This window comes from Chrysochloris asiatica, unplaced genomic scaffold (genome assembly GCF_000296735.1).
Source record: "Chrysochloris asiatica unplaced genomic scaffold, ChrAsi1.0 scaffold00130, whole genome shotgun sequence".
Classification (NCBI taxonomy): Eukaryota; Metazoa; Chordata; class Mammalia; order Afrosoricida; family Chrysochloridae; genus Chrysochloris; species Chrysochloris asiatica.
The window spans coordinates 7,197,258-7,223,114 of NW_006408648.1; the positions used below are offsets into that span (position 1 = coordinate 7,197,258).

The following is a 25,857-nucleotide window of genomic DNA, read 5'->3' on the forward strand; positions in this document are numbered from 1 at the left end:
AGTAAGGCCTTCCAACCTAGTATCTTCTATCTAGCATTAAGAGAAGACGGAGGATCTTATGAAGCTTCCACTTGGAACCTTCAGCAGTGACCACAAACTTCCTCCCACCTCAAAAGATACCAGCTGCATCCTTAAGATTTAGAGTAATAGTTCCCAAAAACTGGCTTTGACGTTTTCCGAACTGTACCAGGAAAAAGGCAGTTACCAATATAAAGGACTTAAAATTCTAAAAATAATCAAGAGAAAATATTCTACCACGAACATTTTTAAAGTGGTTATTCACTTTAACCTGAAGTGCAGGTACCTACCCCATATTAAAAGCTGCTGTTGCTGTCTAGAGATCTCTAGCAGTACACCAAGATGATTGGGTAGAATTTAACATTAGTTCTGTAGCCCTATTAGGAAACCAGACTGCCTGCTGTTCTGACACAAGTGACTGGCATTAGATTCTAAAACTCATTGTCAACCTCCCAAATGTCCCCAGTGAGAACATTTGCAGCACCCTGGATAGTCCAAGTAGCTAGAGCCAACTGGTTTCTCAGCAGTGTTTCATTAAAAGCATCCACATTCTTCTGACGCAGCTTCAAGTTTTCCAGTAAAGCTGACAGAGTGTGAGAGCCAGAGCCCCAGAAGATATGTCGGAAAGGAGAATCCTTTGAAGATACATAGGGTGAGAGGAAATGATATTCCACCTATGAAAAACAAAGCATACAAGGAGTTTACCCAGTGCTACAACTTCTGGTATTGGGAAAGGACCTGAGATAGTAAGGCAACTAAACAGCATTCCTTCACTTCCAGTGTTAAATTCCCTAAATTTAACAATGTTAACAGACTACTCATCTTCTAAGTTTATAATCTAAAGCAACGTAACAATTCCTTTTACTTATTTAATAAGTTCATCTTCATCAATATGTGTGAGACCAAGCATCCCTGGGCTGCTACAGGTGCATAGCAGGCAGCGATAGGTAAGAAACAAACTTTACTTTGAGCAGGGGGAACGACCACACAGCACATAACAGCTATAATTACAGTCTAAATCCTGCTGTTGTAGAAGTATTAGAATTTTTCTGGTTGGAGCATACAGAAGGCTTGTAAATTTTCAAGTTAAGGTCTCAACAACAGAAACAGAGATAATGATAGTTTTTTTTTAAATCATCACTACTAACTCAATTACAAAAAATATTTCTGGCTTAGATGTTTGTTATAGATCTTGCTTAGACTTAAAATCTGTTCTGAATTCTAATGTAGCAAAAAAATTTAGGTTCCCTGAATTATTCTCCCATCTAAAAATATGAGATTTATCAATGAAAAATTAACATGCTTTTTTAATTCCCCCTTTTCGAAGCATTTACTCACTTTCATCATACGGTCATTCAGTTCCCTCATGATAAACTTGTTTGCTCTTTCAGCATTCTTGAAATCTGTTGTTAGTTTGGAAGTAGCACGAAAAAAGTCTCCGCGAGCAGAATATAGCCACTGTAGATTTAGACCCATCTCCTGAAGTGAAAGGACATGAAATTCACAATGAGAACTCATACTGCTAATTTAGATGTGGCAATTACGATTCGAAAAAAAGGAGATGACTTATAATCAACTCAAGACTCACCGAAGAATCTTAATTGAAATATGTTGTTGTTGTTGTTATGTGCCGTGGAGTCGGTTCTGACTCATAGCAACCCTATACAGGGTTTCTGAGGCTGTAAATCTTTACGGGAGCAGAAAGCCTCATCTTTCTCCAAAGAACAGCTGGTATTTTCGAACTGCTGACCTTGCAGTTCACAGCCTGATTCGTAACCACTACGCTACCAGAGCTTATAATACACACCAATTTGAGCCCAGTAGATAATATAATTATTCATTCTTAATCCCACAAGAAAATAATCCCTCATCAAGAAATGTAACACAATGTACTTAGTACAAGTATATAATCCTATACATTTTTACCAACTGAATTTCTCCTTGGGGGAAACATTTTGATTTAAGAAACTTCCATCGCTAGTTATTGCTCTGATAAATTATTAGACAATTGGGACCTCTCCTGGTGTGGCACTGTGAGTTAATGCACTGGACTGCAAGGTTGGTTTGAATTGCAAGGTCAACGGTTCAAGTTCACCAGCTGCTCCTTGGAAACCCTATTTAGGGTTGCTAGGTATCAGAACTGACTCAACAGCACTTACCAACAACAAAAATTAAATATTTTATGTACATCAAGACTTCTCCAAAAGAATAAAACGAGAACTCAAAGACTAGATACTATATACTATATATAACAAAAAGATACAAACAACCTAAGTGCTCATCAACAGATAGATGAATGTGGTACATACACACAAAGGAATACTATGCATTGTTAAGAGAATGAAGGATCTGTGGAAACACCTCATACTGAGTGAAGTTAGTCAGCCACAAAAGCGAAAATATTGTATGAGACCACTAACTATAATTAACACAAGAAAAGGTTTACACACAGAAATAAACATTCTGTGAAGGCTACCAGAGAAGGGAGGGAAAGGAAGGGTAAATGAAGGAATGGTAAGCGATTAACTAAAGGGTGGACAATACAAACTTGGGTGAAGTTTAAGATAATAAACAATAAAGAAGAGGTCAGCATTAATGATCAAGAATGCAAAGGAAGACACTGGGAGGAACACAAGAGTTTTTATAGGCAACAAAGGTATATGAGATTTCAAAAAGTTCATGGAAAAAAGAAATTGAAAGGTAAAGGGAATTTTTCTATAAACTTTTTGAAACTTCCTCATACTACTGCAAAGAAGGCCTTTGCAATACAAGCTGGGCTGATGACCACAAGAGGTCACTCTTTGAGAAAAGGATGAGGCTTTTTGCTCCTGTAAAGACTTACAGCCTCAGAAGCCCTTTACAGGTTTACCATGAGTCGAAAACAATTTTTCGTTTTCACAAGCACACCACCACCAGCATACTATTACATGTATGATCCTGAAATAATAACAAAAATGAGTAGATATACAGAACGCAAACTGAACAGGTATGGGAACGCAAATGGACTACTCTTGCAGAACTGGCTTGACAGCTCTTAACAACATCAGGTTCCCTCAGAAGTCACTGATTTAACTGGATCTTGCTTGGATCCTATTAGTAAATCCAAGACTGAGAAAACTTGACTGCAATCATAAACTGACATGTTTTGTTTAGAATTAACCTATGCATATATGTATTAGAATTCCAGTAGCAATACTTGTTGACTCAACCCTGCCTTTCGGTTTGACAGAGGTGATCTCTAAATATGTATTTATTATATGTGCTGCAAATACAAAGGGACTTCAAAAAGTTTGTGGACAAACGGAATTAAGAATTCATTTGTGAAAAAAGTGGATTTTTTTCACAAATTTCTGAAGCACCCTTGCATATCCATGAATATAGTAGATGATACAGGGGGCAAAGTTATGTAAACTTATTCAAAACCAAGCACCAGTCTGAGGGACAACAGAATCTACAGACAATGTTCCACATTCTACTTAGTGAATAGAGATTTGGATTGTAAAAGCTAATGAGTGGCCACCTAAGCGGCAACTCCTGATTTCTCCCTGACTAGAGGAAAGAGTGAAGAAAATTAAAGACACTAGGAAATCATTAGTCCAAGGGACCATGTGAACTCGTTTTCATGACCCTGAGCCTGCTCTGATAGGAATCACAATAGGAGGTGGTCCTAAGAGAGTAGGAGAAAATTGTGGAACAAAATTCAAAATAATAAAATTTACCAAACTTACTGGTCTGATAGAGCGTGGTGGGACCCCACCCCTAAGACTACGACCCTTATACATCCTTCAAACCTGAAATTGAACTCATCCCTGTGGTTCAACTTCCAGCCAAACTACAGACCGGTCTTGCTATTAAGAGCTGTTGCATTGGTTTTGACTCATAGCAACGCTGCAAACCTACAGGAGTAGCTGGTGGGTTGAACCACCAACCTTTGCAGTTAGCAGTTCAGTGCTCATCCTAGAGTGCTACACCAGGACTTCATATAGAGACAGGCCTATAACATGAAAATTAACACCAAGGAGCGAAGTATCCTTTGAACAAGCAACGATTCCAGATCAAAAGGGCAGCATTTGTCCAGAGAAAAAGCTTAGATGGAAAGGACAAAAGAAAACAGAAAACATAGGAAGGAAGTAGGAAGAATGCTGTTACATTGTGGGAATTGCAATTAACTATCACAAAACAAAATACAAAAGAACTGCTGAATAGAAAATCAATTTGGACTGTAAACTTTCACTCAAAGCACAATTTAAAGTGAAAAAAGGGTAAGAAAATGTACTTTAGCTACCAATCAATATCCCTTCCAGAAACAGCAAAACATCATATGTCAAACTGCTTTAAGACTTCAATAATAAGAATGCTTTTAATTAGTGCTCACCTTTATATCTGTTCTGAATTGGTTTATATCCTTCAAAAATGAAAGTATTTTGTCATTATACCGCTCATAGTCCAGGTCCAATTCAAGGTCAAGGGTAAGTCTAATTATAAGCTGACCAGCCACTTCTGCTGCTGCACGTGCCATTTTGTTCAACTGAGGAATTTGCTTATTTAACACATCATAGGTATCTTTTGGAGTATCCAAATAAGGATAATTTTCATCCTGGAAAACAAAACTAGGCTATTGCACTTATGTGGGTTGGAGAGTTTAAGCCTCATGTTTATGTTTAACCATTAAGGTTAATAGTAACAATTCTCTTATTAGCATACAGACTGAAAAAATTCCTCACAAAATTCTTTGAAGGCTATATTCCTTCTTTTCTTCTTTCTGGGAAGTTTGGACCATATTAATGGAACCAATGCTCAGCAATTCCACCCCAACTCCCTAGCCTACGTTAACTCTAGGTTCTCTTTGCCCCTCAGAAGATCCCATCACAGAGCCAGTTTTCCAACCGTAGCACTTCAGCACAAAACATTCGTTATTCTGTTTACTCTGCCTGGCTTTCTAACTGGCTCTTATGCCAAGCCAATCTTGCTTTTCTACCAGTATAAACTTTGTCAGTATGTGCTTTGCCCATAATCCCTGCTTAAAAGACGAACATATAGAACCATAATTCAACAAGTTTCCAGAACAGAACTAGTCAAAAGTACTTTGTATGACTAAACTAGTCTTTTACAGTGTCAGGAGAGGCAGTTATCATCCAAGAAATTAAACACTTTGTTATAAATGCTCATATTTAATTGAAGAAATTTTAGTCATAAACCCAAATGGTAATTAAACTAGTTGAGATTCGACTTTTATGTTAAGGCTAGTAATACAGAGAATCAACACCTGTATGTTGATATATAATATTTTAAGCACTATATAAAACTGGGCTTCAATACTGGTAAGAATATCTGAGGTAAGATGCTGCTCGAGTTCTTCAGACTCACCTGACAAAAACAGAAAGAGACTGCTGGAATTCCAGAATATGCCAGGAAAGGGAAAGCAGCATTATCAAAAGAAAGTTTCTCACTGCAAGTAAAGTAAGAAAGTGCCTTTAGAAAAATTTCTAAAGAATAGATATTACCATGCAACCTTCCTCGTAACCCTAAATAAATGCTTACATCAAACCTGTAGTTAGAGGTCGGTTCCCTGCACGGTTAGCTTTAGACACCTAGCTGACTTAATAGGAGTTCACGAACATTTCTCAACTTACACTTTGTTGGCCCAGTTGCTGTCCTGATAGAGATACTTCCTAGTAACTGGATGGGTCACCTGTAAAATAAGAAGTTATTTACTATTAAAACTAATGTTTCTGAAATTAATCAGGCTAATCACTAACATGTTTTTCTGTGTAAACATATCTATAAGAAAACATAACACTTTAATCTTGAAAAAATTTAAAACAGAAAAAATAAAATTTCAAAGTTATTACTATTAGCACTTGTTCAAATATGGCGAAAAAAAAAAGATGCATTCTTTCGTAACTGACATTTTAAAGTTGGCTATTTAAAAAAAAACCCTCTGTAGCTTTCATATGCTTGTTTCTAGTTTCTTCCCTTCTGGCACATTATATACCAATACCAATGTAATCTGTACACACAAAACTGCTTGGTTTGAGATCCTATGATAATTTCCAGTTTCTCCTGGTAACAAGGCCACGGTCTACTTCATTCCCTTCAAATTTAATCATTCCAATATATGGAGTCCTGGTGCAGCACTCGACCTCAAGGTCAGATTGAACTGCAAGGTTGGCAGTTTAAACTCACCAGCTGCTCCTCAGAAACCCTATACAGGGTTGCTATGAGACAGAACTGACTCGCTAGCACTTAACAACAAACTCCATTAGTCAAATCTTCTTCGCTTAAAGTTATGGTCTTTGAAATACTAGTCTTTATCCATTAAATAGGCTGGGGACCCAGGAAGTCATGAACATCACTTAAATAATGCTATTATAGAATCCATTCTAAACTCCTGTTACTGTTTACTTATAATGGTTTAAATATCAGTGTTTGACATTTTATTAAACCGTAGGCAAGAATTAAGTTATACATTTTGGCAACTGGATTGATACTCACATCTCGCATTGTTTTCTCAATAAGTGAATACAATAGTGGACTGGCAGAAACCTTGAATTTGTCGGTACCTACAAAGAAATTATGTTAACAAGGCCATTTCTCTAGTCATGCAACTTTCACACTGCTACCTCTATTACTAAAGCTCCCGGCATACTGGAAGTCATTAACCTACATGATTGGCCTATACAACAGTCTACTAATGAAGTAAAAGAGAGAGACTTAGGAGTCAATTTTAAAAACTAATGTTACAAATCCTAAACTTGATTCAACTGAAACCCTTACTATTTGAGTTTGCATACTTTAATGCTGGTGGTTCTGTTTGGGTACCTTTTTGGTACACCCAAGATAGGCAGTCATTTGCTAGTTAAAACATGCAAATTATTTTTAACATTTCCAGTTTTATTAGTCTCTAGAAATACCATCTTATATGATATGGATGCTTAGTCCCATGTGATCTAAAATATAGCCCAGACCAATACTTGTTAACACAGTTTACTGGACCCACGCGCTAGGTTACTGATTGCAAAAGTTTGAGGTGGGGCTTAAGAATTCATATTCCTAGCTGTTTCCATATACTCCTGACCCTGGTGGACTGAGGACCACAGCTCTAGACAAGTCAACCAGTGCCCATGCTTGACAAGCTATTTATGAGAAAGCTAAATCAATTTTTTGGTCTGATTCTGGCCAATGTAAATTATGAAAAATAATAAGTGCTGCTTTAAAATGTGGTCTTCTAGTGTTTTATAACAGGGGCGGGGAACCTTTTTCTGCCCAAAATTGTAACATTATTCGTGGGCCACACAAAATTATTCATTTAAAAAACATAGCTTGCTATATTTGTTCAAACATTTTATTAACTCACCCCTAATAGGATGGCTAGAGTTCTTTTGTAGTACTGTGAGCTCTGGTAGCGTAGTGGTTACGAATCGCGCTGTGAACCACAAGGTCAGCAGTTCGAAACTACCAGCCGTTCCGCTCCCATAAAGATTTACAGCCTCGGAAACCCTGTACAGGGTCACTATGAGTCAGAACTGACTCCATGGCGCACAGCCACCACCACCACTGTGGGTTAATGTGCTGGACTGCAATGTGGGTTTGAACCACAAGGTTGCTGGTTCAAGCTCACCAGCTTGAACTTGGAAACTCCTTGGAAACCCTATATAGGGTCACTATGAGTTGGAACCAACTCAAAGGCAGTTAACAACAATATGGTAGCTGGAACTGTGGTTGCCTTGGCAGGGACAGACCAAATGATTTCACGGGCCTTATATGGCCTATATAAGGCCATCACCTACATTTTATAAGTAATTCACCTGAATTTCAAAACAGTTAATGAGAAGGACACTTACCAACAACAGCTTTATCCAAATTAATGTAAGTGACAGCTTTTAAATGCAAAGTTGAAAGGTATCCCTAGAATAGAAGAGGGAAAAATTAATGCTCTAATATATAAAAATCTACTTCTTCTACAGGGTAGCTAATTGCTATTATTAGGGATTTGTTTTTAAACATGATGGATTCTACTGAGGCTAAATATACAAAGACAAAAAAATGGTATAATCAAACCTAAAGGAGAAAGGTTTCTGGAGGACAGCCTAAGTCAATACAAGCTCAGGTACCCATGCTGGGTATTGGGTGATGTATAGATAATACCTCTAGCCATTCAGTGGCACCGACAGCTCCAAAGTCTCCAGCACTCCAGCTGGCAAAGACAATGCTTCTGCTGGGTTTAAACCCATCTGAAATAACAAAAAGTTCATTTCACCTTAGGAAGGATGATACATAGAAAAACAGAGGCTTCCACCTCACATCTAGCAGTCTGTCATACTGTGGTGGCTTGCTATGTTGATACTAAGTTGATGTGATCATAGAAGCTATGCCATCAGTATTTCAAATATATGAAGGGTGGATAAGCAGGTGGACAGGTTTCAGCAGAGCCTCCAGATTAAGAACAGACTATGTAGAAGAAAAAGGCAGTCTACTGACTACATCTGTTGGAACATACAATGGAGAAAGAAGCTCAGTATCATCAGGTGAAACAGGGCAAGCGGCTGACTGTGGAACAGACTATCAATTTCTAATATGCAAGTCCAAGCTGAAGCTGAACGAAAAACAAACAAAATCAATGAGACCCAAGATTGTTTTTGTTAAGTGCCATGGAGTCGATTCTAGCTCATAGCAACCCTGAATGCGGTTTCCAAGGAGCAGCTGGTGGGTTTGAACCACTAGCCTCATGGTTAGCAGTCAAGTGCCACTTTGAATATTTCCCATTTGAATTTAGAGGTCATCTCAACACTAATTTAATGCACTAAACACTAGTGAACAAACACCAAGTGAGTTGTGGCATTAAGAACACCACTCATGAAGAAAGCAAAAGATAGGAAAGAAAAGATCAAAATGGGTGTCAGAAACTTTCTCTTAAGCATAGAGGAGCTAAAGCAAATGGAAAAAATGATGATGTAAAAGAGGTGAAAAGGCAATTTCAAAGGGTAGCTCGAGAAGGCAAAATAAGGTATGATAATGAAACATGCAAAGAAAGACCTGAAGTGAGAAAACCTACAGTGAAGAACACGTTCAATATTTCTCAAGAGAACTGAAGAAAAAAAAAAAAGTCAAGCCTTGACAAGCAATACTTGATGGAGTCTATGGACAAAATACTGAATGACACAGGATGACGAATGACAAATGATGAAAGTTTTGGTCTTCCCATGTGGGGAAAAAAAGAGTGATGAAAATTTGAAGATGCTTGGAATTAACTAGTCCAATGGACAAATGGAACATATGAACACCAGTCAGCACAACTATTGAGACCAGATGAACTAGATGGCGCCTCACTAACCGGTACCAACTGCTCTGAAAGGGATCACATTAGAAGGTTCTGGATAGAGTGGGAGAAAATGTGGAACAAAAGACTGGGTTTACTGGTCAGAGAGACTGAAGTAACCTGAGACTATGGCCCTCGCTCATCCTTCTGGTCTGGAATGGAACTCACCCTCATGGCCCAATTTTCAGCCAAGTAGTAGACAGATATACAATGGACAGTATAGTAAGGAATGCTCAACCGTGGAATGGTCCATCTTTCAAGATCAAATGACAAATTTGAAAAGGGAAGGAAAGGAGGGTGGGATGGAAATGGGAACCACAGGAAGGAAGCGTGAAAACTACATGGAAGGGATGGCAATCACTGAGATGAAAGAAAGTTTATAATCTTTTGAGTGTAAAACTGATGATCTGCTCTGTAAACCTTCACTCAATTCACAATAAAAAGTTTAAAAAAAAAAAAAAAAAGATGGAAGGAATGAACACAGACTCACCATTGCAAAAAGAATTGGATGACGTTCAACCATTTTAGCAGGTAGTATATGATATCAAGAACTGAGGTTATTAAAAGGAAGAAGTCCAAGCTGCACTGAAGGCATTAACAAAAAAACAAGACTCCAGGAATATGCTGGAAGGCCAATTAAAAATATTTCAACGACTGATATAGTTGTGGAAGTGCTCACTCATCTATGCCAAGAAATTTGGACAACAGCTGCCTGGTCAATCAACTGGAAGAGATACATACTTTGCCCATTTCAAAGAAAGTTGAACAAACAGAATTCAGAAATTATTCAACAATATCATTAATCACACACAGAGGTAAAATTTTACTGAAGATAAAATGAAAGGAAAGACATCACTGCTGATGTCAAATAGATCTTGGTTGAAAGCAGAGAATACCAGAAAGAAACTTAAATGTGTTTTATTGATTGCACAAAGGCATTCGACTGTGTGGATCATAAGAAACTATGGGTTAACAATGAGCAGAATGGGAATTCCAGAACACTTCATTGTGCTTATGCAGAAGAACAGAAGATACTGCGTGGTTTAAAATTAAGGCAGGTGTATATCAGGGTTGCATCCTTTCAACCATACTTATTCAAATATTCTGAGAAGCTAGATTATATCAAGAAGAATGTTGGAAGAAGGCAATTAACAACCTGTGATATGCAGATGATACAACCCTGCTTGCTGAAAGTGAAGAGGACTTGAAGCACTTGCTGGTAAAAGAAGATCAAAGAATATAGCCTTCAATATGGATTAAAACTCAATGCAAAAAAGTAATAAAACCCTCACAACTGCACCAAATAACACCACCAGATTAAACAGAGGAAAGACTGAAGTTGTCAAGAATGTCTTTTACTTGGACCCACAATCAAGGTCATGGAAGCAGCAATTAAGAAATAAAATGATGTACTGAATGCTGAAAAAGATACCTTTAAAGTGTTTAAAGAACAATGATGGCATTTTGAGGACTAAGGTATGCCCAACACCTTAGATGTCCACTAACAAGGCACTGCTGGACCCAATAAATGGAATTTGCAATTGCCTCATTCATAAGAACTGGACAATGAATAAGAAAGACTAAAGAATGGAGCTCTGGTAGCGTAGTGGTTCCGAATCGGGCTGCGAGCCGCAAGGTCAGCAGTTTGAAACTACCAGCGGTTCCACGGGAGAAGATGAGGCGGTCTGCTCCCGTAAAGATTTACAGCCTCGGAAACCCTGTACAGGGAGGGTCGCTGTGAGTCAGAACCGACTCCACGGCACATAACAACAACAACAACAACAACAAAGAATAATTGATGCATACAAGTTTTGGTGTTGGCAAAGAACATTCAAAGTACCATGGACTGTCACAAGAACAAACAAATCTGTCTTGGAGGTAGTACAATCAGAACACCCCTTAGAAGCATACTTTGGACATGTTAATAGGAGGGACAGGAAAAGAACAACATGCCTGGTAGAGTAGAGGGCCAGTAAAGAAAAGGAAGACCCCCAATAAGATGGACTGACACAGTGGCTGCAATAATGGGCTCTAACATAACAATCAGAGGATGGCACAGAATTGGCCAGTGTTTCATTCTGTTGTACATGGGGTCACTACGACCTGTCTTGATGGAACTTAAAACAGCAGATTACAATAAACCTTAAGACAAAAACACAAAAACATTCCCTGAAGTCTTCATAAAACCAAACAATAGCTTCACTGGACCAGTAAAAAAAATCTCTACCTTGAGCTCTTTTATGAGATCAAATTGGTAAGAGCAAAAGATTACACAGTAACCATAGGAGGCAGTGAGTTCATGTGAATGAGAAGAATAACTAGGAGAAAGAGGGTGGGAATAGTTGCGCAACTTGAAGAAATGTCATCAGCGTCACTAAATTTTATTTGTTAAAACCACTGAACTGGTGTGATGTTTTGCTGAATATATTTCCAACATTTTTTCTCCTCCTTAAGTCAAATAACAGAAATAAATTTTCAAAGAAACCTACAAAGCAAAAAATAAGGGATCAACAACAAATTTAAGTACATTATAGCAGGGATTGCTTACTGGTGGGCAGCCATTCTTCTACAACTCTATTATACTTTTGAGTTCCTTAACTTATGGACCAAGAGATATTTGAAACCAGTGTAAATATGATAATTTCTTTGAAACTTCATTTACTTAGGGTTAAAACTTAAAACACTGGAGTATTATTAAAAAGCAATTCTTAGGAAATAAAATATTATAAATATTGCAAGTTGCAGAAAGTGTTTCCAGAGGTGACATTTGTGACAGCTTCTCTTGGAGCTACATGTACCACATCCCCTCCTCCAGTCATCTTATGCGTATTTTTCTTCATTAGGGTACTTTTGTGTGAAAGCTAAGCACTGCAACTTGCCATATGACTCAAAACTTCAAGCACAAGGGAGTTTGCATGTGTGTATGGATACACAAGGAGTGCCAAGCATCATGAGAAAAAGTCTTGTAGGTAAGTAGAACAAAAGTGTAATTATTTGTTAGACCTTAGCACAATAGTATAGGTATGCCACTGTTTCCTAATGGGCTCATAAGGACAATATTATGTCTGCCATGGCACTCTGGGTATGCCAAACTAAGAATTAGATCACAATGTAACTATGGCCAGTGTTTCAGGAAATTAACGATTTCCAAAGCAATGAAGATACTGCATGAAAAGCGGTTCCAAAGTCAAAAGTTAACTTCAACAAAAGGCAATCGACCTTGTATTGAAAAAGTAAGGGTCTAGCACTAATGAGAGAACCTAAGAAAGAATACAGGCAAAAGTGAGAAAAGCTCATGATACTACCAAGAACTGCTTGTGCACACAGAAATATATTCAAGGCATCAAAATTTATACTCTACCTTTTAAAACCATATCTGACAATATCCGCGCAAGTTCCAACAGAAGAGCCGTTCCTACACTGGATTTTGCAGCTCCAGCACCGCAGGCATCCCTCTGGGCTCCTACTATAATATAGCGGTCTAAAAAAAACAAAACAATACAGTGAGCCTTTAAGCCATCCTTCTAATATTGAAGTCTAGAGTAACATAATAGTAAAAATATTGTAGCATACCAGTTAGTAAGAGTTTTACTTCTGCTCTAACTTCAGACTTCACGGATTAAAACTGACTTTACAGTAGTATTTTTCCTTACTGGTGCTGCTACTCTTTTTCTACATTACCTATCTGTTTTACTCACTGATTGGTGCTTACTGTTTCAATAAGGTCCAAGAGTTTTCCTTACTAAATGATACGGCAGTGAATATTTGCAGTGGATACATGGTCTATGCTACAGATCTACAAAGGACAGCCTGCATGCCCATCCACGCCTCACTGTCCATGGCTGTTCACACTTATAATGGCAGACATGAGCACAATGCAACAGAAACCATATGGTCTTCAAAATGTTTCTCATCTGCTTACTGTTGATTCATTCAATAACTTAAAAAAAAAAAAAAAAAGAAAAGGAATTCTACATATACTGGTTAGTTTTTAATAAGTCAATTCTCTGGGGTATTACCTTCCCAATAAAATCACACCTAACCAATTCAGTAGGACTACTGGTGTGGCGCTGCAGGATTAAGTACTGGACTGTAAACAACAAGGTTGGCGACTCAAACTCACCAGCTATTCCTTGGAAACCCTAGGGTCACTATGAATAGGAACGGACTTCACAGCACTTAACCACCACACTACCACACCCAAATTCAATATAGAGCAGACACAATTTCATATTTCAAAATATCAAGCCAAGACCGTCTTCCTGCACACGTCCCCCTCCCCATCTGGCCACATCCTAAGAACAGCAAGAATACAAAAGGGGACCACACAACAAGGATTTTTACCAGGTTCTTCAAAGCCTTTGATAACTCCAAAGATGTTCAAAATTCTTGTCTCTTTCAGTACATTGTTCACAGTGAGCCTCACAATTCTACCTTGTACGGATAGCTTCTTACATAGAGACTGTGCTTTCCAACTAACAGGACAGTCTTGTTCCATATTTTCAGAACTGGAAAACAAGGATCAGAGTTTTGAGCTATTGGCACTTCCTCCAGGTTTATAAAACCAGTTATAAGCTCTGCGTGGTAAAATTCTCTGTTAGGTAAAAGAATGTATAAAATGTATTCCCTAGTGGTCAACCACGTGTATCTTATTCTGATTTGTTAACAGTCATTTGAAGATCATGAGTCACTTCCCCAGTTTAAAATGGTTTATAAAACAATTGGTTATTATTATTTTTTTTTTACCTAGCCCCATATGATGTATGCCTTTTTGCAGGAGACATAGCTATAGTTTACAATTGAAATACATACTAGGAAGAACACAGAATGAAGATATTACAGAAAAGTCCATTAATAACTGTTTGCTTAGGGATTGGGGAGCAGAGGATGTCAGCTAAATGGTGCAGGGTGTCTTTGTGAGGTGATAAAAATACTCAAATTGATTGTGGTGATAACTGTACCTATCTGTTCACATACTGAAAATTGCAGTTTAAATGGGTGTATTACACAGTACGTGAATTATGTTTTGATGCCGTGGAGTTGGTTCTGACTCATAGCAACCCTGCATAGGGTTTCCGAGGCTGTAAATCTTTATGGGATCAGAAAGCCTCATCTTTCTCCTGTGGAATGGCTGGTAGTTTTGAACTACGGACCTTGAGGTTAACAGTTCAACTCATAAACCGCTTTGCTACCAGAGCTCCTTTTTGATACTCTGATAGTTACTTTGGTGTAACACTGTAGATAAGCACTTGACTGCTAACCACCAAGTTGGCAGTTCAAACCCACCAGCCACTCCTTAGAAACCATATACAGGGTCGCTGTGAGTCAAAATTGACTACATGGCACTTAATAACAATAAACTAGGGGGCTTATCAATAAGGACAAATCATGACAATAAATATCTGGAAATTGTTATGATAACTAATATTCAATCTATAGACAAGAAAATTAAAATTGCTCAGTGTTACTAAAAATAAAATTCAGAATGGAATAAATGTTACAGGGAAAAAGATTTCAGCCCAACATGAATTCTAACAGATCTTCAATAATTGAATGAATTTCATGGAGCGTTCTACCATAGGAAGTATTACAGCAGAAGCTATGTCACACACATTGCACAGAGAATTCATTGGGTAAAGTGTGAGCAAGGACACCTTGAATTAAAAATTCCAGTCCATATAAAGAACACTTAATCTTCATTTTTACCTATAACAGTTAACGGTTGCTAGAATTCCCAAGTGTGAGAAATTACATTAAGATTTTATCACATCAACACAAAATAGTTTTGTTATTCTTCCCTAATCATAAAACTTCATCTACAAGACAAAAAAACTTACTTAAACAGATTTTCTGCCGCAGATCTGGAAATGGTCTGTACAGGTATATTAGGTAATCCTGACGACTGAGATGGTGGAAACTGAGTGTGATTGAAAGAAGGGAACCCAGGTGTATAAGGGTCACCTGTTCCCAGATGAGCCTATTAAAACAAAAGAGAAATTCATTCTATCAGACACTTAGGCAAGAGTTTCTCTGTAATGTTCAAATTTTAGAAGTTCAAGAAAAATAAAAATTAAAATAGATTTTCCCCACAAACTTTTTGAAGCCCCCTTGTTTGAAGCTTAGTTTAGGTACCTACAAGTCTGGAAGTTTGAATGGCTCTACAAAGGTCTTGTGTTTATATATAATATGCCAAATTCTCAATTTCAGATACTACTGATAAAGTCTCTTTTAGCAACAATAATTAGCCTGTCAAGTTTTTGGTACTGTGGTGGCTTGTGTTGTGCTGAAAGTTATGTCACTGATGTTTCAAGTACAGCAGGCTCACCCTGGTGGACAGGTTTCAGCAGAGTTTCTAGACAAAGAATACACTAGAAAGAAGGTACTGACGGCCCACTTCTGAAGGATTAGCCACTGAAAATCTTGTGATTAGCAGTGAAACACTGTTTGATATAGTGCTGGAAGATAAGCTCCTAATGTTGGAAGGTGCTCAAAATACAACTAAGCAGGAGCTGCCTCCTTGTCAAAGGAGAGTCCATCTTAATGATGCAAATGGAACAAAACTTCTGGGAGTTTCATTTGCTGATGGGGCATGACTCAAAAGGAGAAGAAACAACTGCAAGAGTCCATTAATAATCAAAACATGGAATGTATGATGTATGAATCTAGGAAAATTGGAAGCCATCAAAAAATGAAATTAAATGTATGAAGATTGATATCCTAGGTATTAATGTGCTAAAATGGACTGGTACTGGCCATTTTGAATCAGATACTCATATGGCTTACATGCCAGGAAGGACAAATTCAAGAGAAATGATAATTATATTCATGTAGTCAAAAGAACACATAAAGATCTATCCTGAGGGGAAATAATGTTAAGATGCTTGACTGTCTTATGAATATTGGTTGCCCTTGTCTACTATTGTAAAATAGACACGAGTAGGATTAAAAGGAATGTTGGGAAACATGATTACAGGAAACTTGTAAGCCCGTCTTCAGCCTATAACTGACAGGAATACCTAGAAGGGGTTCCAGAACATGCCCAGGGAAATAGGCCTCCTGTGGAGCCTTTGCAGTGTATAGGACCTTAGGTGGTATCCTGAGCCCCAACCAGAACCTTCTGAGGTGGGCTATTCTCACTAGAAAGGACAAGCAGACCAGCCTGGAACAACTAGAGCAACAGAAGATACATCTTCAATCAAAGACAAGCAGGAAAAACCCAAAACAAAAATGTCAATATGCCTGGCTACGACAAGAACAACCAAGTTGTTCGCTGGTGATCCATCAAGGTAAGTAATCAAGTCCCTTCAGAACAAAGCCCCTCCAAGATGGAAACTCAAAGGGAACACATGAACAGGCATGTAAGCTTGCTGGTGAGAACATCGGTATACTGGTGCCTGGAAAATAGAGAAAGGCAGCAATGAAGAAATGGGCTTGAGTTCAACCACGGTCCATATATTCCCATTGACCTGGAGATGAGAGAGAGAAGAGGAAGGGCTGCTTGGTCCGGAGTGTGGTGACGTGTGGGGATTCCTGAGCCCATGGACAAGGACATAGCCACAGAGGGCTAGAGCTGAGAGTGAAGCATCCAGCTGATATGAAGTGAGGGGAGACGAACAAGAATGCCCAAAGTTGCAGATAGTACCCATCTGACCTAGCCTTAATGGCTTGATAATCAGAACTCAACTAGAGGAAGATTAAAAACAATTTTTGATAAAGGAAACGAGTGTAAATTGCTACAATTTAATGAACTTGACCCATACTTATATAGTAGAGCTCAAAATACCAACTGAGAGGGAAGGTGTCTTCACATCAAGGATCAATCCTATCCCCTCTATATACAGGGTAGATAGGGACCAACAACTTAAGACACTGGTGGTGATGTGCCATGGAGTCGGTTCTAACTCATTGCGACCCTGTATAGGGTTTCCGAGGCTGTAAATCTTTGTGGGAGTAGGAAGCCTCATCTTTCTCCCACGGAACACCTGGTAGTTCCAAACTGCTGACCTTGAGGCTTGCAGCCCGATTCATAACCACTACGCTACCAGAGCTCCTTAGGAAGTTTAGTTTAAGAGTGTGTGGGGGAAGGCAGAGTCTCCAGTGAATAGTGTTCATCTTGTTTAGACAAGTCTGGTGAACTGGGATCTGTGTGACAGGATGATGATGAAACTCAGTATTGTCAGCCAAAACCAAAACAAGGCCAGAAGTTCAATGTGAAAAAGACCATCAATTTTTCATACGTGAGTACAAGCTGAAGCTGAAGAAAATTAAAGCAAGTCCACCAGAGCCAAAATATAACCTTGAGAGTATCCCACCTGAATTTAGAGATCATCTGAAGAATAGATTTGATGACTTAAACACTAGTGACCAATAGCAGAAGAGTTGTAGGAAGACATCAACAATAAACATAAGATCATAAAAAGAAAGGTAAGAAAGAAAAGACCAAAGTGGATGCCTGAAGAGACTATGACACTTGAATTTGACCGCTGAGCTATAGCAAATGGAAGAAACTATGTAAAGTGTTGAACAGAAAATTTGAACGGGAAGCTCAAGAAAACAAAGTATTATAATAAAATGTGTACAGACCTGAAATTAATAAAAGGGGAGAACATACTTAACATTTCTCAACCTGAAAGAACTGAAGAAAAACATTCAAGCTTTGACCTGCAAAGTTGAAGGATTCCATGGGCAAAATACTAAATTATGCGGGAAACATGAAAAAAAAAAAAATGGAAGGAATACAGAGTCACTGTATCAAAACAATTGGTTGACATAATTCAGGAGATAACATATGATCAAGAATTATGGTACTAAAGGAAGAAGTCCAAGTTGAAAGGCAAGGTTCTGGAATTGATGGAATACCAATGGAATTGTTTCAACAAAACAATGCGCTGCTGAAAGCACTCAGTAGTCAATGTCAAGAAATTTGGAGGAAAGCTGCCTGGTCAACTGACTCTGAGATCCATATTTATGCCCATTCCAAAGAAAGGTGACTCAACAGAAGGTAGAAACTATCAAATAATATTATTAATATCATATGCAAGTAAAATGTTGCTGAAGATAATTTAAAAAACAGTTGTAGGAGCTACCAGAAATTCAAGCTGGATTCAGAAGAGGATGTGGAATGAGAGATGTCATTGCTGATGTCAGATGGATCTTGGCTGCAAGCAGAGAATACCAGAAAGATACTTAGGTGTGTTTTATTGACTATGTAAAGGCATTTGACTCTGTGGATCATAACAAACGATGGGTAAGACTGCAAAGAACAGGAATTACAGAACACTTAATTGCGCTCATGCAGAACCTGTAAACAGATCAGGAGGTAGTCATTAGAACAGAACAAAGGGATAGTGCCTGTTGTCAATCAAGGTCAGGGTTTTATACTCTCTCCATATTTACTCAATCTGTATGCTGAACAGACAATCCAAGAGGCTGGACTATATGAACAAGAATGTGACATTAGGATAGAAGGAAGGCTCACTAACTACCTGTGATATACAGATGATACAATTTGCTTGCAACTCAAAAATATCACGATAAACAGAGAAAACATTGAAGCTATCAAGGATTTGATTTTACTTGGATCCAACAATCAATGCTCATGGAAGTAACAGTCAATAAATCAAAGGATATACTCTATTTATCATAACTGCTGCAAAAGACCTCCTTAAAGTGATATTAAAAAAAAAAAAATGTCACACATTGAACCTAAGGTGCACCTGACTCAAGGCCATAATATTTTCAGTTACTTCATATGTATGTGAAAGTTGGACAATTGAATAAGAAAAACAGAATTTGAATGATGATGTTGTCAAAGAATACTATGGACTGCCAGAACAAACAATTGTCTTGGAAGAATAGCCAGAAATGCTCCTTAGAAATGATAACGAACAGACTTCACCTAATGTACTTTGGACATATCATCAAGAGAGACCAATTCCCAGAAAAGGACATTATACTTAGAAAGGTAGAGGGTCAGTGAAAAAGAGGAAGACGTTCAGCTCAGTATGATGGGTTGACACTGTGACTGAAACAATTAGCTCAAATATAACAATTGTGAGGATAGTGCAGCATGGGCAAAGTTTCATCCTACTGTGCAGACCTGAGGCACCTAATTACGGCAACTAGTCTACAAGTCATCTAGTCCACCTTCTTGCTTACTGTTGAAACTTTTCCAAGGGGGTAAATGTATTTAAGGTAAACAGGAACTATCCATCCACCTGCAAATCCCTGCACAGCTAACCAGGAAGGCAGAAAATGATTATAAAAACTGGCTTGGGAGGGACCCAGTAGATGTATCCCTAACATACAAATATGTAGTGTTGAACCTGAAACTTAGGAGTCTTGGTGTGGTGCTGTGGGTTAATGTGTTAATCGCAACGTTGATTCAGCACTCATTTACTTAAGAACTCACATGTCCAAAGAATGGAAGCTTTGCATCATCAAGGGGAAAGTCAGCATAGTCCATGTATATCAAAACACCAGTTGCATTAAAACTTTCAGCGTTTGCAACCTAAAAAAACACAATAACAAAAAAAAACAACAGGAAAGGCTCAGAAACTGAAGATCTGGTTATAACAAAATGGAAAGAATACATACTGGACTTCATGCTACAAGACACATACCTGATATAGTAAAGTGTTAGACTGACTCCCCCAAATGCTTCAAATAGCATATATAGTAGGGGGTGAAAAAAAGGCCCTTGAAACCAACTCATCAAGGAGAATTTAGAAGAGAAAGAAGAAAAACCCAATCAAGGCAGTCTTTTGATGTTCCATTGAAGTCCCTTGCATAAGTTTTCTGAAATTGCTTTGTGTAAAACCAAAGAAGCCTGTTAAACGCTCAGCTGCCAAGTAAAAGGCCTATAGTTTGAAGCGACTTTGTTCTGAAGGACAAAGATGTGGCAGTCGGCTTCCATAAAAACATATAGCCTTAGACTCCAGGGTGACAGGTTCCACCCTGTCCTTCAGGCTTGCTATTAGTTGGAATCAACTTAAAAGCATGGGGTGTGGTCTGGTTTGTTTTTATAAAAGAGTTATAGTTTAAGTCAATATACACATAAAACTCAGTTACCTACACACAATTTATACTGTTCACGTAAGCATTTTTGATGATTTTCACTTAAATAACAATGGCTGCAAAATATGCAGTCACAGTTTTAAATGATCCTCTAACATTAGATAATTGGAACTTACTTGATTTATCGGGGATGAGAGTTCAGAACTGCTATTATTCAGCACTTAGAAAATTTAACAAGTAGCATTTCAGTGAAGGTTATGATATCAACGTATTTAATAACTCACACTTACCTTTTCAGCAATAGAGATTTTCCCTGCTCTAACAATCACTAAACATCCATTCACAAGAGACTTTAAATTCTCAAAGTCTGCTTTAGTGCCAAAATTAGCATGGACGAGTTTACCCTAGAACAAAGACATTAGATTTAATGAACATTATGGTATAATTTTAATCATAAAATTTGAGACAGAAAGGTTTTAGTACATATACAGGAATAAACTTTAGTGAAAAGTCTGATAATAAATCTGTCCACAAATTGTTAAAAACACATCTATTATAAGAAATTGACTTGCACTGACCAACTTCTAAATGTTGATCATAATGTTTCTAAACTCGAGTTCAGATGAACAGCTATAAACTGGTATTAACAATCTAATGTCTGGATATAGAAAGCTTACAGGTAAACAGAACTATCCACCCACCTGCAAATCCCTGCACAGCTAACCAGAAAGGCAGAGAATGATTATAAAAACTGGCTTGAGAGTCACCCAATAGATGTATCCCTAGCATACAAATATGTAGTGTTTAACCCGAAACTTAGGAGTCCTGTTGTGGTGCTGTGGGTTAATGTGTTGGACTGCAAAGTCATTTGAATCACAAGGTCAGGTCGGCAGTTCAAATTCACTAGCCACTTCTCGGAAATCCCATACAGGGAGGGCCACTCTGGGTCGGAACCAACTCAATGGCACTTAACAACAAACCTGAAACTTCAGTTATAATCCCATTCCACTTGGGAACAGGTTGCCTGTGTTGTGTTAAAAGAGATCAAACAAGCGAGCAAAAGCAGAGATGATGAGGGAAGAGCCATGACACGTGAAGATACAGTGAACACTGGGTCTACAGATGGTGAAAAGACAAAGACCTTCCCCTGCACCTGAAAGAAAGAGAAAGCCTTTCCCTATAAAGCCAGCACTCTAAATCTGGACTTCTGGCCTCCTAACTGTGAAAAAGAAACGAAATTTCTGCTTGTTAAAGCCACCCCCCCCCCTTGTGGTAGTTTTATTATGGCAGCACTAGATAACTAAGACACATAGTTTTTAAATACCTAGCTGTGTAAAAGTGTTTTTTTTTAGTTGTTCCACAGGAAAAATAAGTTACATGCTTTATTTTGCTTTACTTACAGTAACTGTCGTAGCCTTACTATACGCCACGTAACCCTCAGGATGCTCCACCATGAATAAAGTGGTCCCGTTTCCATCTACAATGGCCACTGAGTTTTGGATAGTGCTGGGGGGGAGGGGAAAGGATTAAAATGTAGCATCTTAGATGACTTTAATACATTTAGCATTTCATATGCATTATCATTTGGCTTAAAGAACTTTAACTTACAAAAGCTTGGCCCTGATTTTTACTTTGAAAGTCTTTTGCTCATATTGATCATTACTTCTATAAAGCAAATTGTGATTTTTTAACATACCTGCCTTTGACCTGAATCTTAACATAATGTTCGTCACGCCAGACTTTGCTAAATTTAAATGCATTGAACTTCTTTTCAATAAACAGTGCAAGGTCTTCATCTTTTTGAGATCCAGCTTCACGAGGGACATAGGAATTTTCACTCAGCTGTCTGGAGGAAAAAAAGATGACTGCTAAATGAACTGAAAGTTTAATTGAAAATAAACACTTTAAATTTAAAACATTTAATTGAAAATAAACAAGGATCAAGCAAAAAATTTTAAAAACAACTCAGTATTACCTCTCACAATTACCCAATACTTTTATAATAACCAGATAGAGACAAACTTGGAAGAAGATGTAACTTAATAACTTCAAACTTGTTAATACCTGTTTAATCACTTTTTAAAGCAGTCCAAGAGCATCATCCTGTATTAGGATGCAATGTACTAATATATTTTCTTAGGGTAGTTTTAGGGGAAGTGAGCAGCTTTCAAAAAAGTCATTGTAAGCAAAAGACTCAAGATGTATAGCTTCAATTTTCATCCTTTGATAACAGAAACACCCCTTGCTCTGAGCTCCTAGTTCTTTGTAAATATACTCATCATGTGATTTATTTGATAAATTTTTTATAGATTATACTCACTAGGAACTCAGGCTCTGCAGGATAAGCAATGGACTGCTAATCACAAGGTCAACAGTTTTAGCCCACCAGTCGCTGAGTGGGAGAGAGATGAGCCTTTTTGCTCCTATAAAGATTTACAGCCTCAGAACCCCTATACAGGGTTGGCTTAAGTCGGAACTGATTGACCACACCTAACAACAACATCACACTCACTTTAAATCCACAATGCCTAGTGTATGTTGTTGTTAAGTGCTGTCGAGTCAGTTCCGACTCATAGTGACACTGTACAGGGTTTTCGAGGCTGTAAATCTTTATGGGAACAGAACATCACATCTTTCTCCTGCGGAGCGGCTGGGAAGTTTCGAACTGTTGGCCTTAAGGTTTGCAGCCCGATTCGTAACCACTATACTACCAGAGCTCCTTGTATATAGTATATACAAAATATCCACTGGATGAGTTAAAAATGCCAAGATTTTTATCTTAAGACTAAAATAATTGTACCATAGAAACTGTAGGAAGTCAGTAAAAGGGGAAAGAAGAATTTGCTCTTTATACTTAGAAAGTTAAGGCATAACTAACTCTAAGGAAGATAATAAAAATCTAAGGCCAGAAACCTAATGGCACTTGCTAGAGTATGGTTTAATGGGTAAGAATCATTATACAAATCAAGGGCTACTAGACACATTTAGTTAGGCAATTAAGTTAATCATGAGCTGGAGGATGATCTTGTGGCCAGCTCAGAGGATTTCAACTGATTAGGATGGAAAATTAAGAGCCGGAGAAAAGTTGGGCAGCAAGCAATAAGCTACAAAGAACCAGGTGACAAAAAGATCAAGTACCTGTCAACATTTTTTAGGTAAAGATTCCCCCAAATAACAAAGTTTTTTCCCTATCAACAGTTCCAATTTTTTTGCAGATCCCTTCCCCTCTAGCTAAACATTGGAAGCCTTTCCTATTCTAAAAGGTCTTTAAGATTATAACCGTTATTTCACTGCATCTAATAATCAGTAAGTATTTGTTTAGATGCTGAGATTTAGTTTATGATGTATATCAAGCTTACTGGATGCTGTTGGTGAACTCTGTGGCGTCCAGTTTCTGTGACAAAATTCTTTTGAGATCTCCCACAAATAAGTGAGAAGGCGTTTCAAGGTAGTCGTCGTTTACATCAGAGGTCTGTGAATCTGCCTCAGTAGACACAGTTTCCGTGGGTGCCTCACACCCAGCTTTTGGTTCCGCACGTTTACAATAGCCCAAGTAGCCAATCATGAATCCTAAAGATAAAAAGTTTCAGAGCTGAACTTTTAGATTTTCACTTATAACCTATCCCTGTAGGAATTAATATTTTCAGCTAAGCATTGAAAATACAAGAGTTTTAATGAAATTCTAAACAGTTTGAAGGTACCTAACACATCTCAGTTTTGTATATTTTAAGAGCATTCAATCCAATAAGCTATCTAATAACATTTTAAATAGTTACCCGTTCAAAGCATAGTTACTACTTTTTCTTCCCAGAAGCCTTACTTGAACCACTCTGCTGGGCTTTTTTTTAATGCTACAAATATCCTGTGTATTTTTCCAGTGTAACAGCTGTACATTGCACTGAAATGATATGTATGTATCTCTTTTCTCCCATCAAGATTAAGCTAAAGAGCAGGTACAGAATCTTATATATTCCTAGTGTCTAGTACAATGACACTTAATAGGAGACAAAATAATATGCTGAACTGAATCAACAGACTTCTGAGTTAGTTACAAAGAAGAGTAGGAGTTTGGATGGCCTTTCTTACCAATCAGGAAAAAGAGGATTACAGCAATAGTGCTAAAGCAAATACTGCCATTAAGTCTTTTTGTTTTTTTGACACTGGAAGGAATATTCCCCATGCTGTCAGCATTTTCCTCTTCATCTGCAGCTAGTTTCATCTCTACATGACTGTTATCGCCATCTACTTGCCGAGCCAGACTAAATCGAGTATATGATAATGGTTCTCCACCGAACTGAGATTTAAAAAAAAGAGAGAGAAAAAAAAATTAAAGGATTACAGGGGAAATGACAGAGAGGGACTAAGAACATTTATAAAAAGTTTAGCCAGATACTATCCTTGTTTTTGTGGCCTTGTTGCTACTATTGTTAAATGCCGTCGAGTTGGTTCCAACCCATAGTGGCCCGGTATAGGTTTTCTGAGGATTGGCTGGTGAGCTTGAACAGCTGACTTTACTGTCTACTTGGCTGTCCTATTCCACAAGGTCCAAACTACCTGAGGCTTCTTATAAGCTTTTCCATAATTCACCATACTATGTGTGGTGCTGTAGTCGGTTTGAACTGCAACATCAGCAGTTCATTCAAACTGACCTGCAGCTCCTCAGGAATAAGATACAGGGTCTCTTTGAGTCAACAACAATAGACTGGATAAACGTTTCCAGTTATGCCTCAGACTACCAGTTCAAAATTAATGAAGAACTGATGGTAGCTTTGTGTATTAGCTTATGCTTACTAGGCCAAAGAGGAGCTCTGAGATGATGCAGTGGCTAAGTAGTTGGCTGCTAACCAAAAGGTTTGTGTTCACACCCACCCGCTACTTCATGGGAAAAAGATGTGGCAGTCAGTTTTCATCAAGATTTACAGCCTTAGAAGCCCTATGGGGCAGGTCTACTTGATGGCAAGTGGGCTTTGGTTTGGTTTTAGCCAAAGTCATGCTCATATACTTCATATGCTTACAAAACACAGAAATACAATTTAACAGATCTTACCAAGTTAGATAATGCTGATCTGGCTTGATCCATCATTCCAAGCTGCCACACAGAGGAACCTAATATTAGAAGAGAGTTTATACAAGGAGATACTACGATTGTACTGGATTAGTGAGGGTATTTCATTCCCAGGTTAGGTTAGTTATAGCTTCTTTCAAGAACGGATATTTAACAAACATATTTAGTTTACGTAACAACTAAATTCTGTGTGCTCCTTGACTGGATCCTGAATATGGATTATCATGGACACACACACTAATTAGAATTAAGAATGTTCATTTTACAAAGACCAGTAACAAACCACCTCCAATAAGAGAAATTTCAATCCTTCTGATTAAATGGTTTGTACAAGTGATTTGATAAACACTCTTTGATGCAAAAATAATAGACAAAAGAAAAACAGATTATATTTTAGAAGCCCAATGCACTATCCAATGAGGAACAGGGCAGGTGCAGA

General features: G+C 38.0%; 1 protein-coding gene across 1 annotated transcript; it reads right to left on the bottom strand.

Moving 5' to 3' along the window:
- Positions 1–449: 449 nt before the first annotated feature.
- TFRC (transferrin receptor) lies at positions 450–25,451 on the bottom strand. The gene is made up of 18 exons (XM_006869389.1): positions 25,401–25,451; positions 24,440–24,647; positions 23,713–23,923; positions 22,050–22,199; positions 21,754–21,859; positions 20,644–20,757; positions 19,749–19,847; positions 15,181–15,314; positions 13,682–13,845; positions 12,699–12,818; positions 8,167–8,252; positions 7,863–7,926; positions 6,514–6,581; positions 5,652–5,710; positions 5,386–5,467; positions 4,394–4,615; positions 1,357–1,497; positions 450–692 (listed from the first exon to the last, which is right to left on the bottom strand). Exons 1-18 carry the CDS (start codon positions 25,434–25,436, stop codon positions 450–452), a joined length of 2,307 nt encoding a protein of 768 aa, XP_006869451.1. The 5' UTR covers positions 25,437–25,451.
- Between the last annotated feature and the right edge of the window lie 406 nt (positions 25,452–25,857).

Excerpts from the sequence above, each read along its gene's own strand:
- TFRC (XM_006869389.1), bottom strand. The coding sequence starts at position 25,436 with ATGATGGATCAAGCCAGATCAGCATTATCTAACTTG. Across the intron at positions 20,758-21,753 it reads GTAAGGCTACGACAGTTACT|GGTAAACTCGTCCATGCTAA; the intron begins GTAAGTAAAGCA and ends TCTTTGTTCTAG. Across the intron at positions 12,819-13,681 it reads CAAAGGCTTTGAAGAACCTG|ACCGCTATATTATAGTAGGA; the intron begins GTAAAAATCCTT and ends TGTTTTTTTTAG.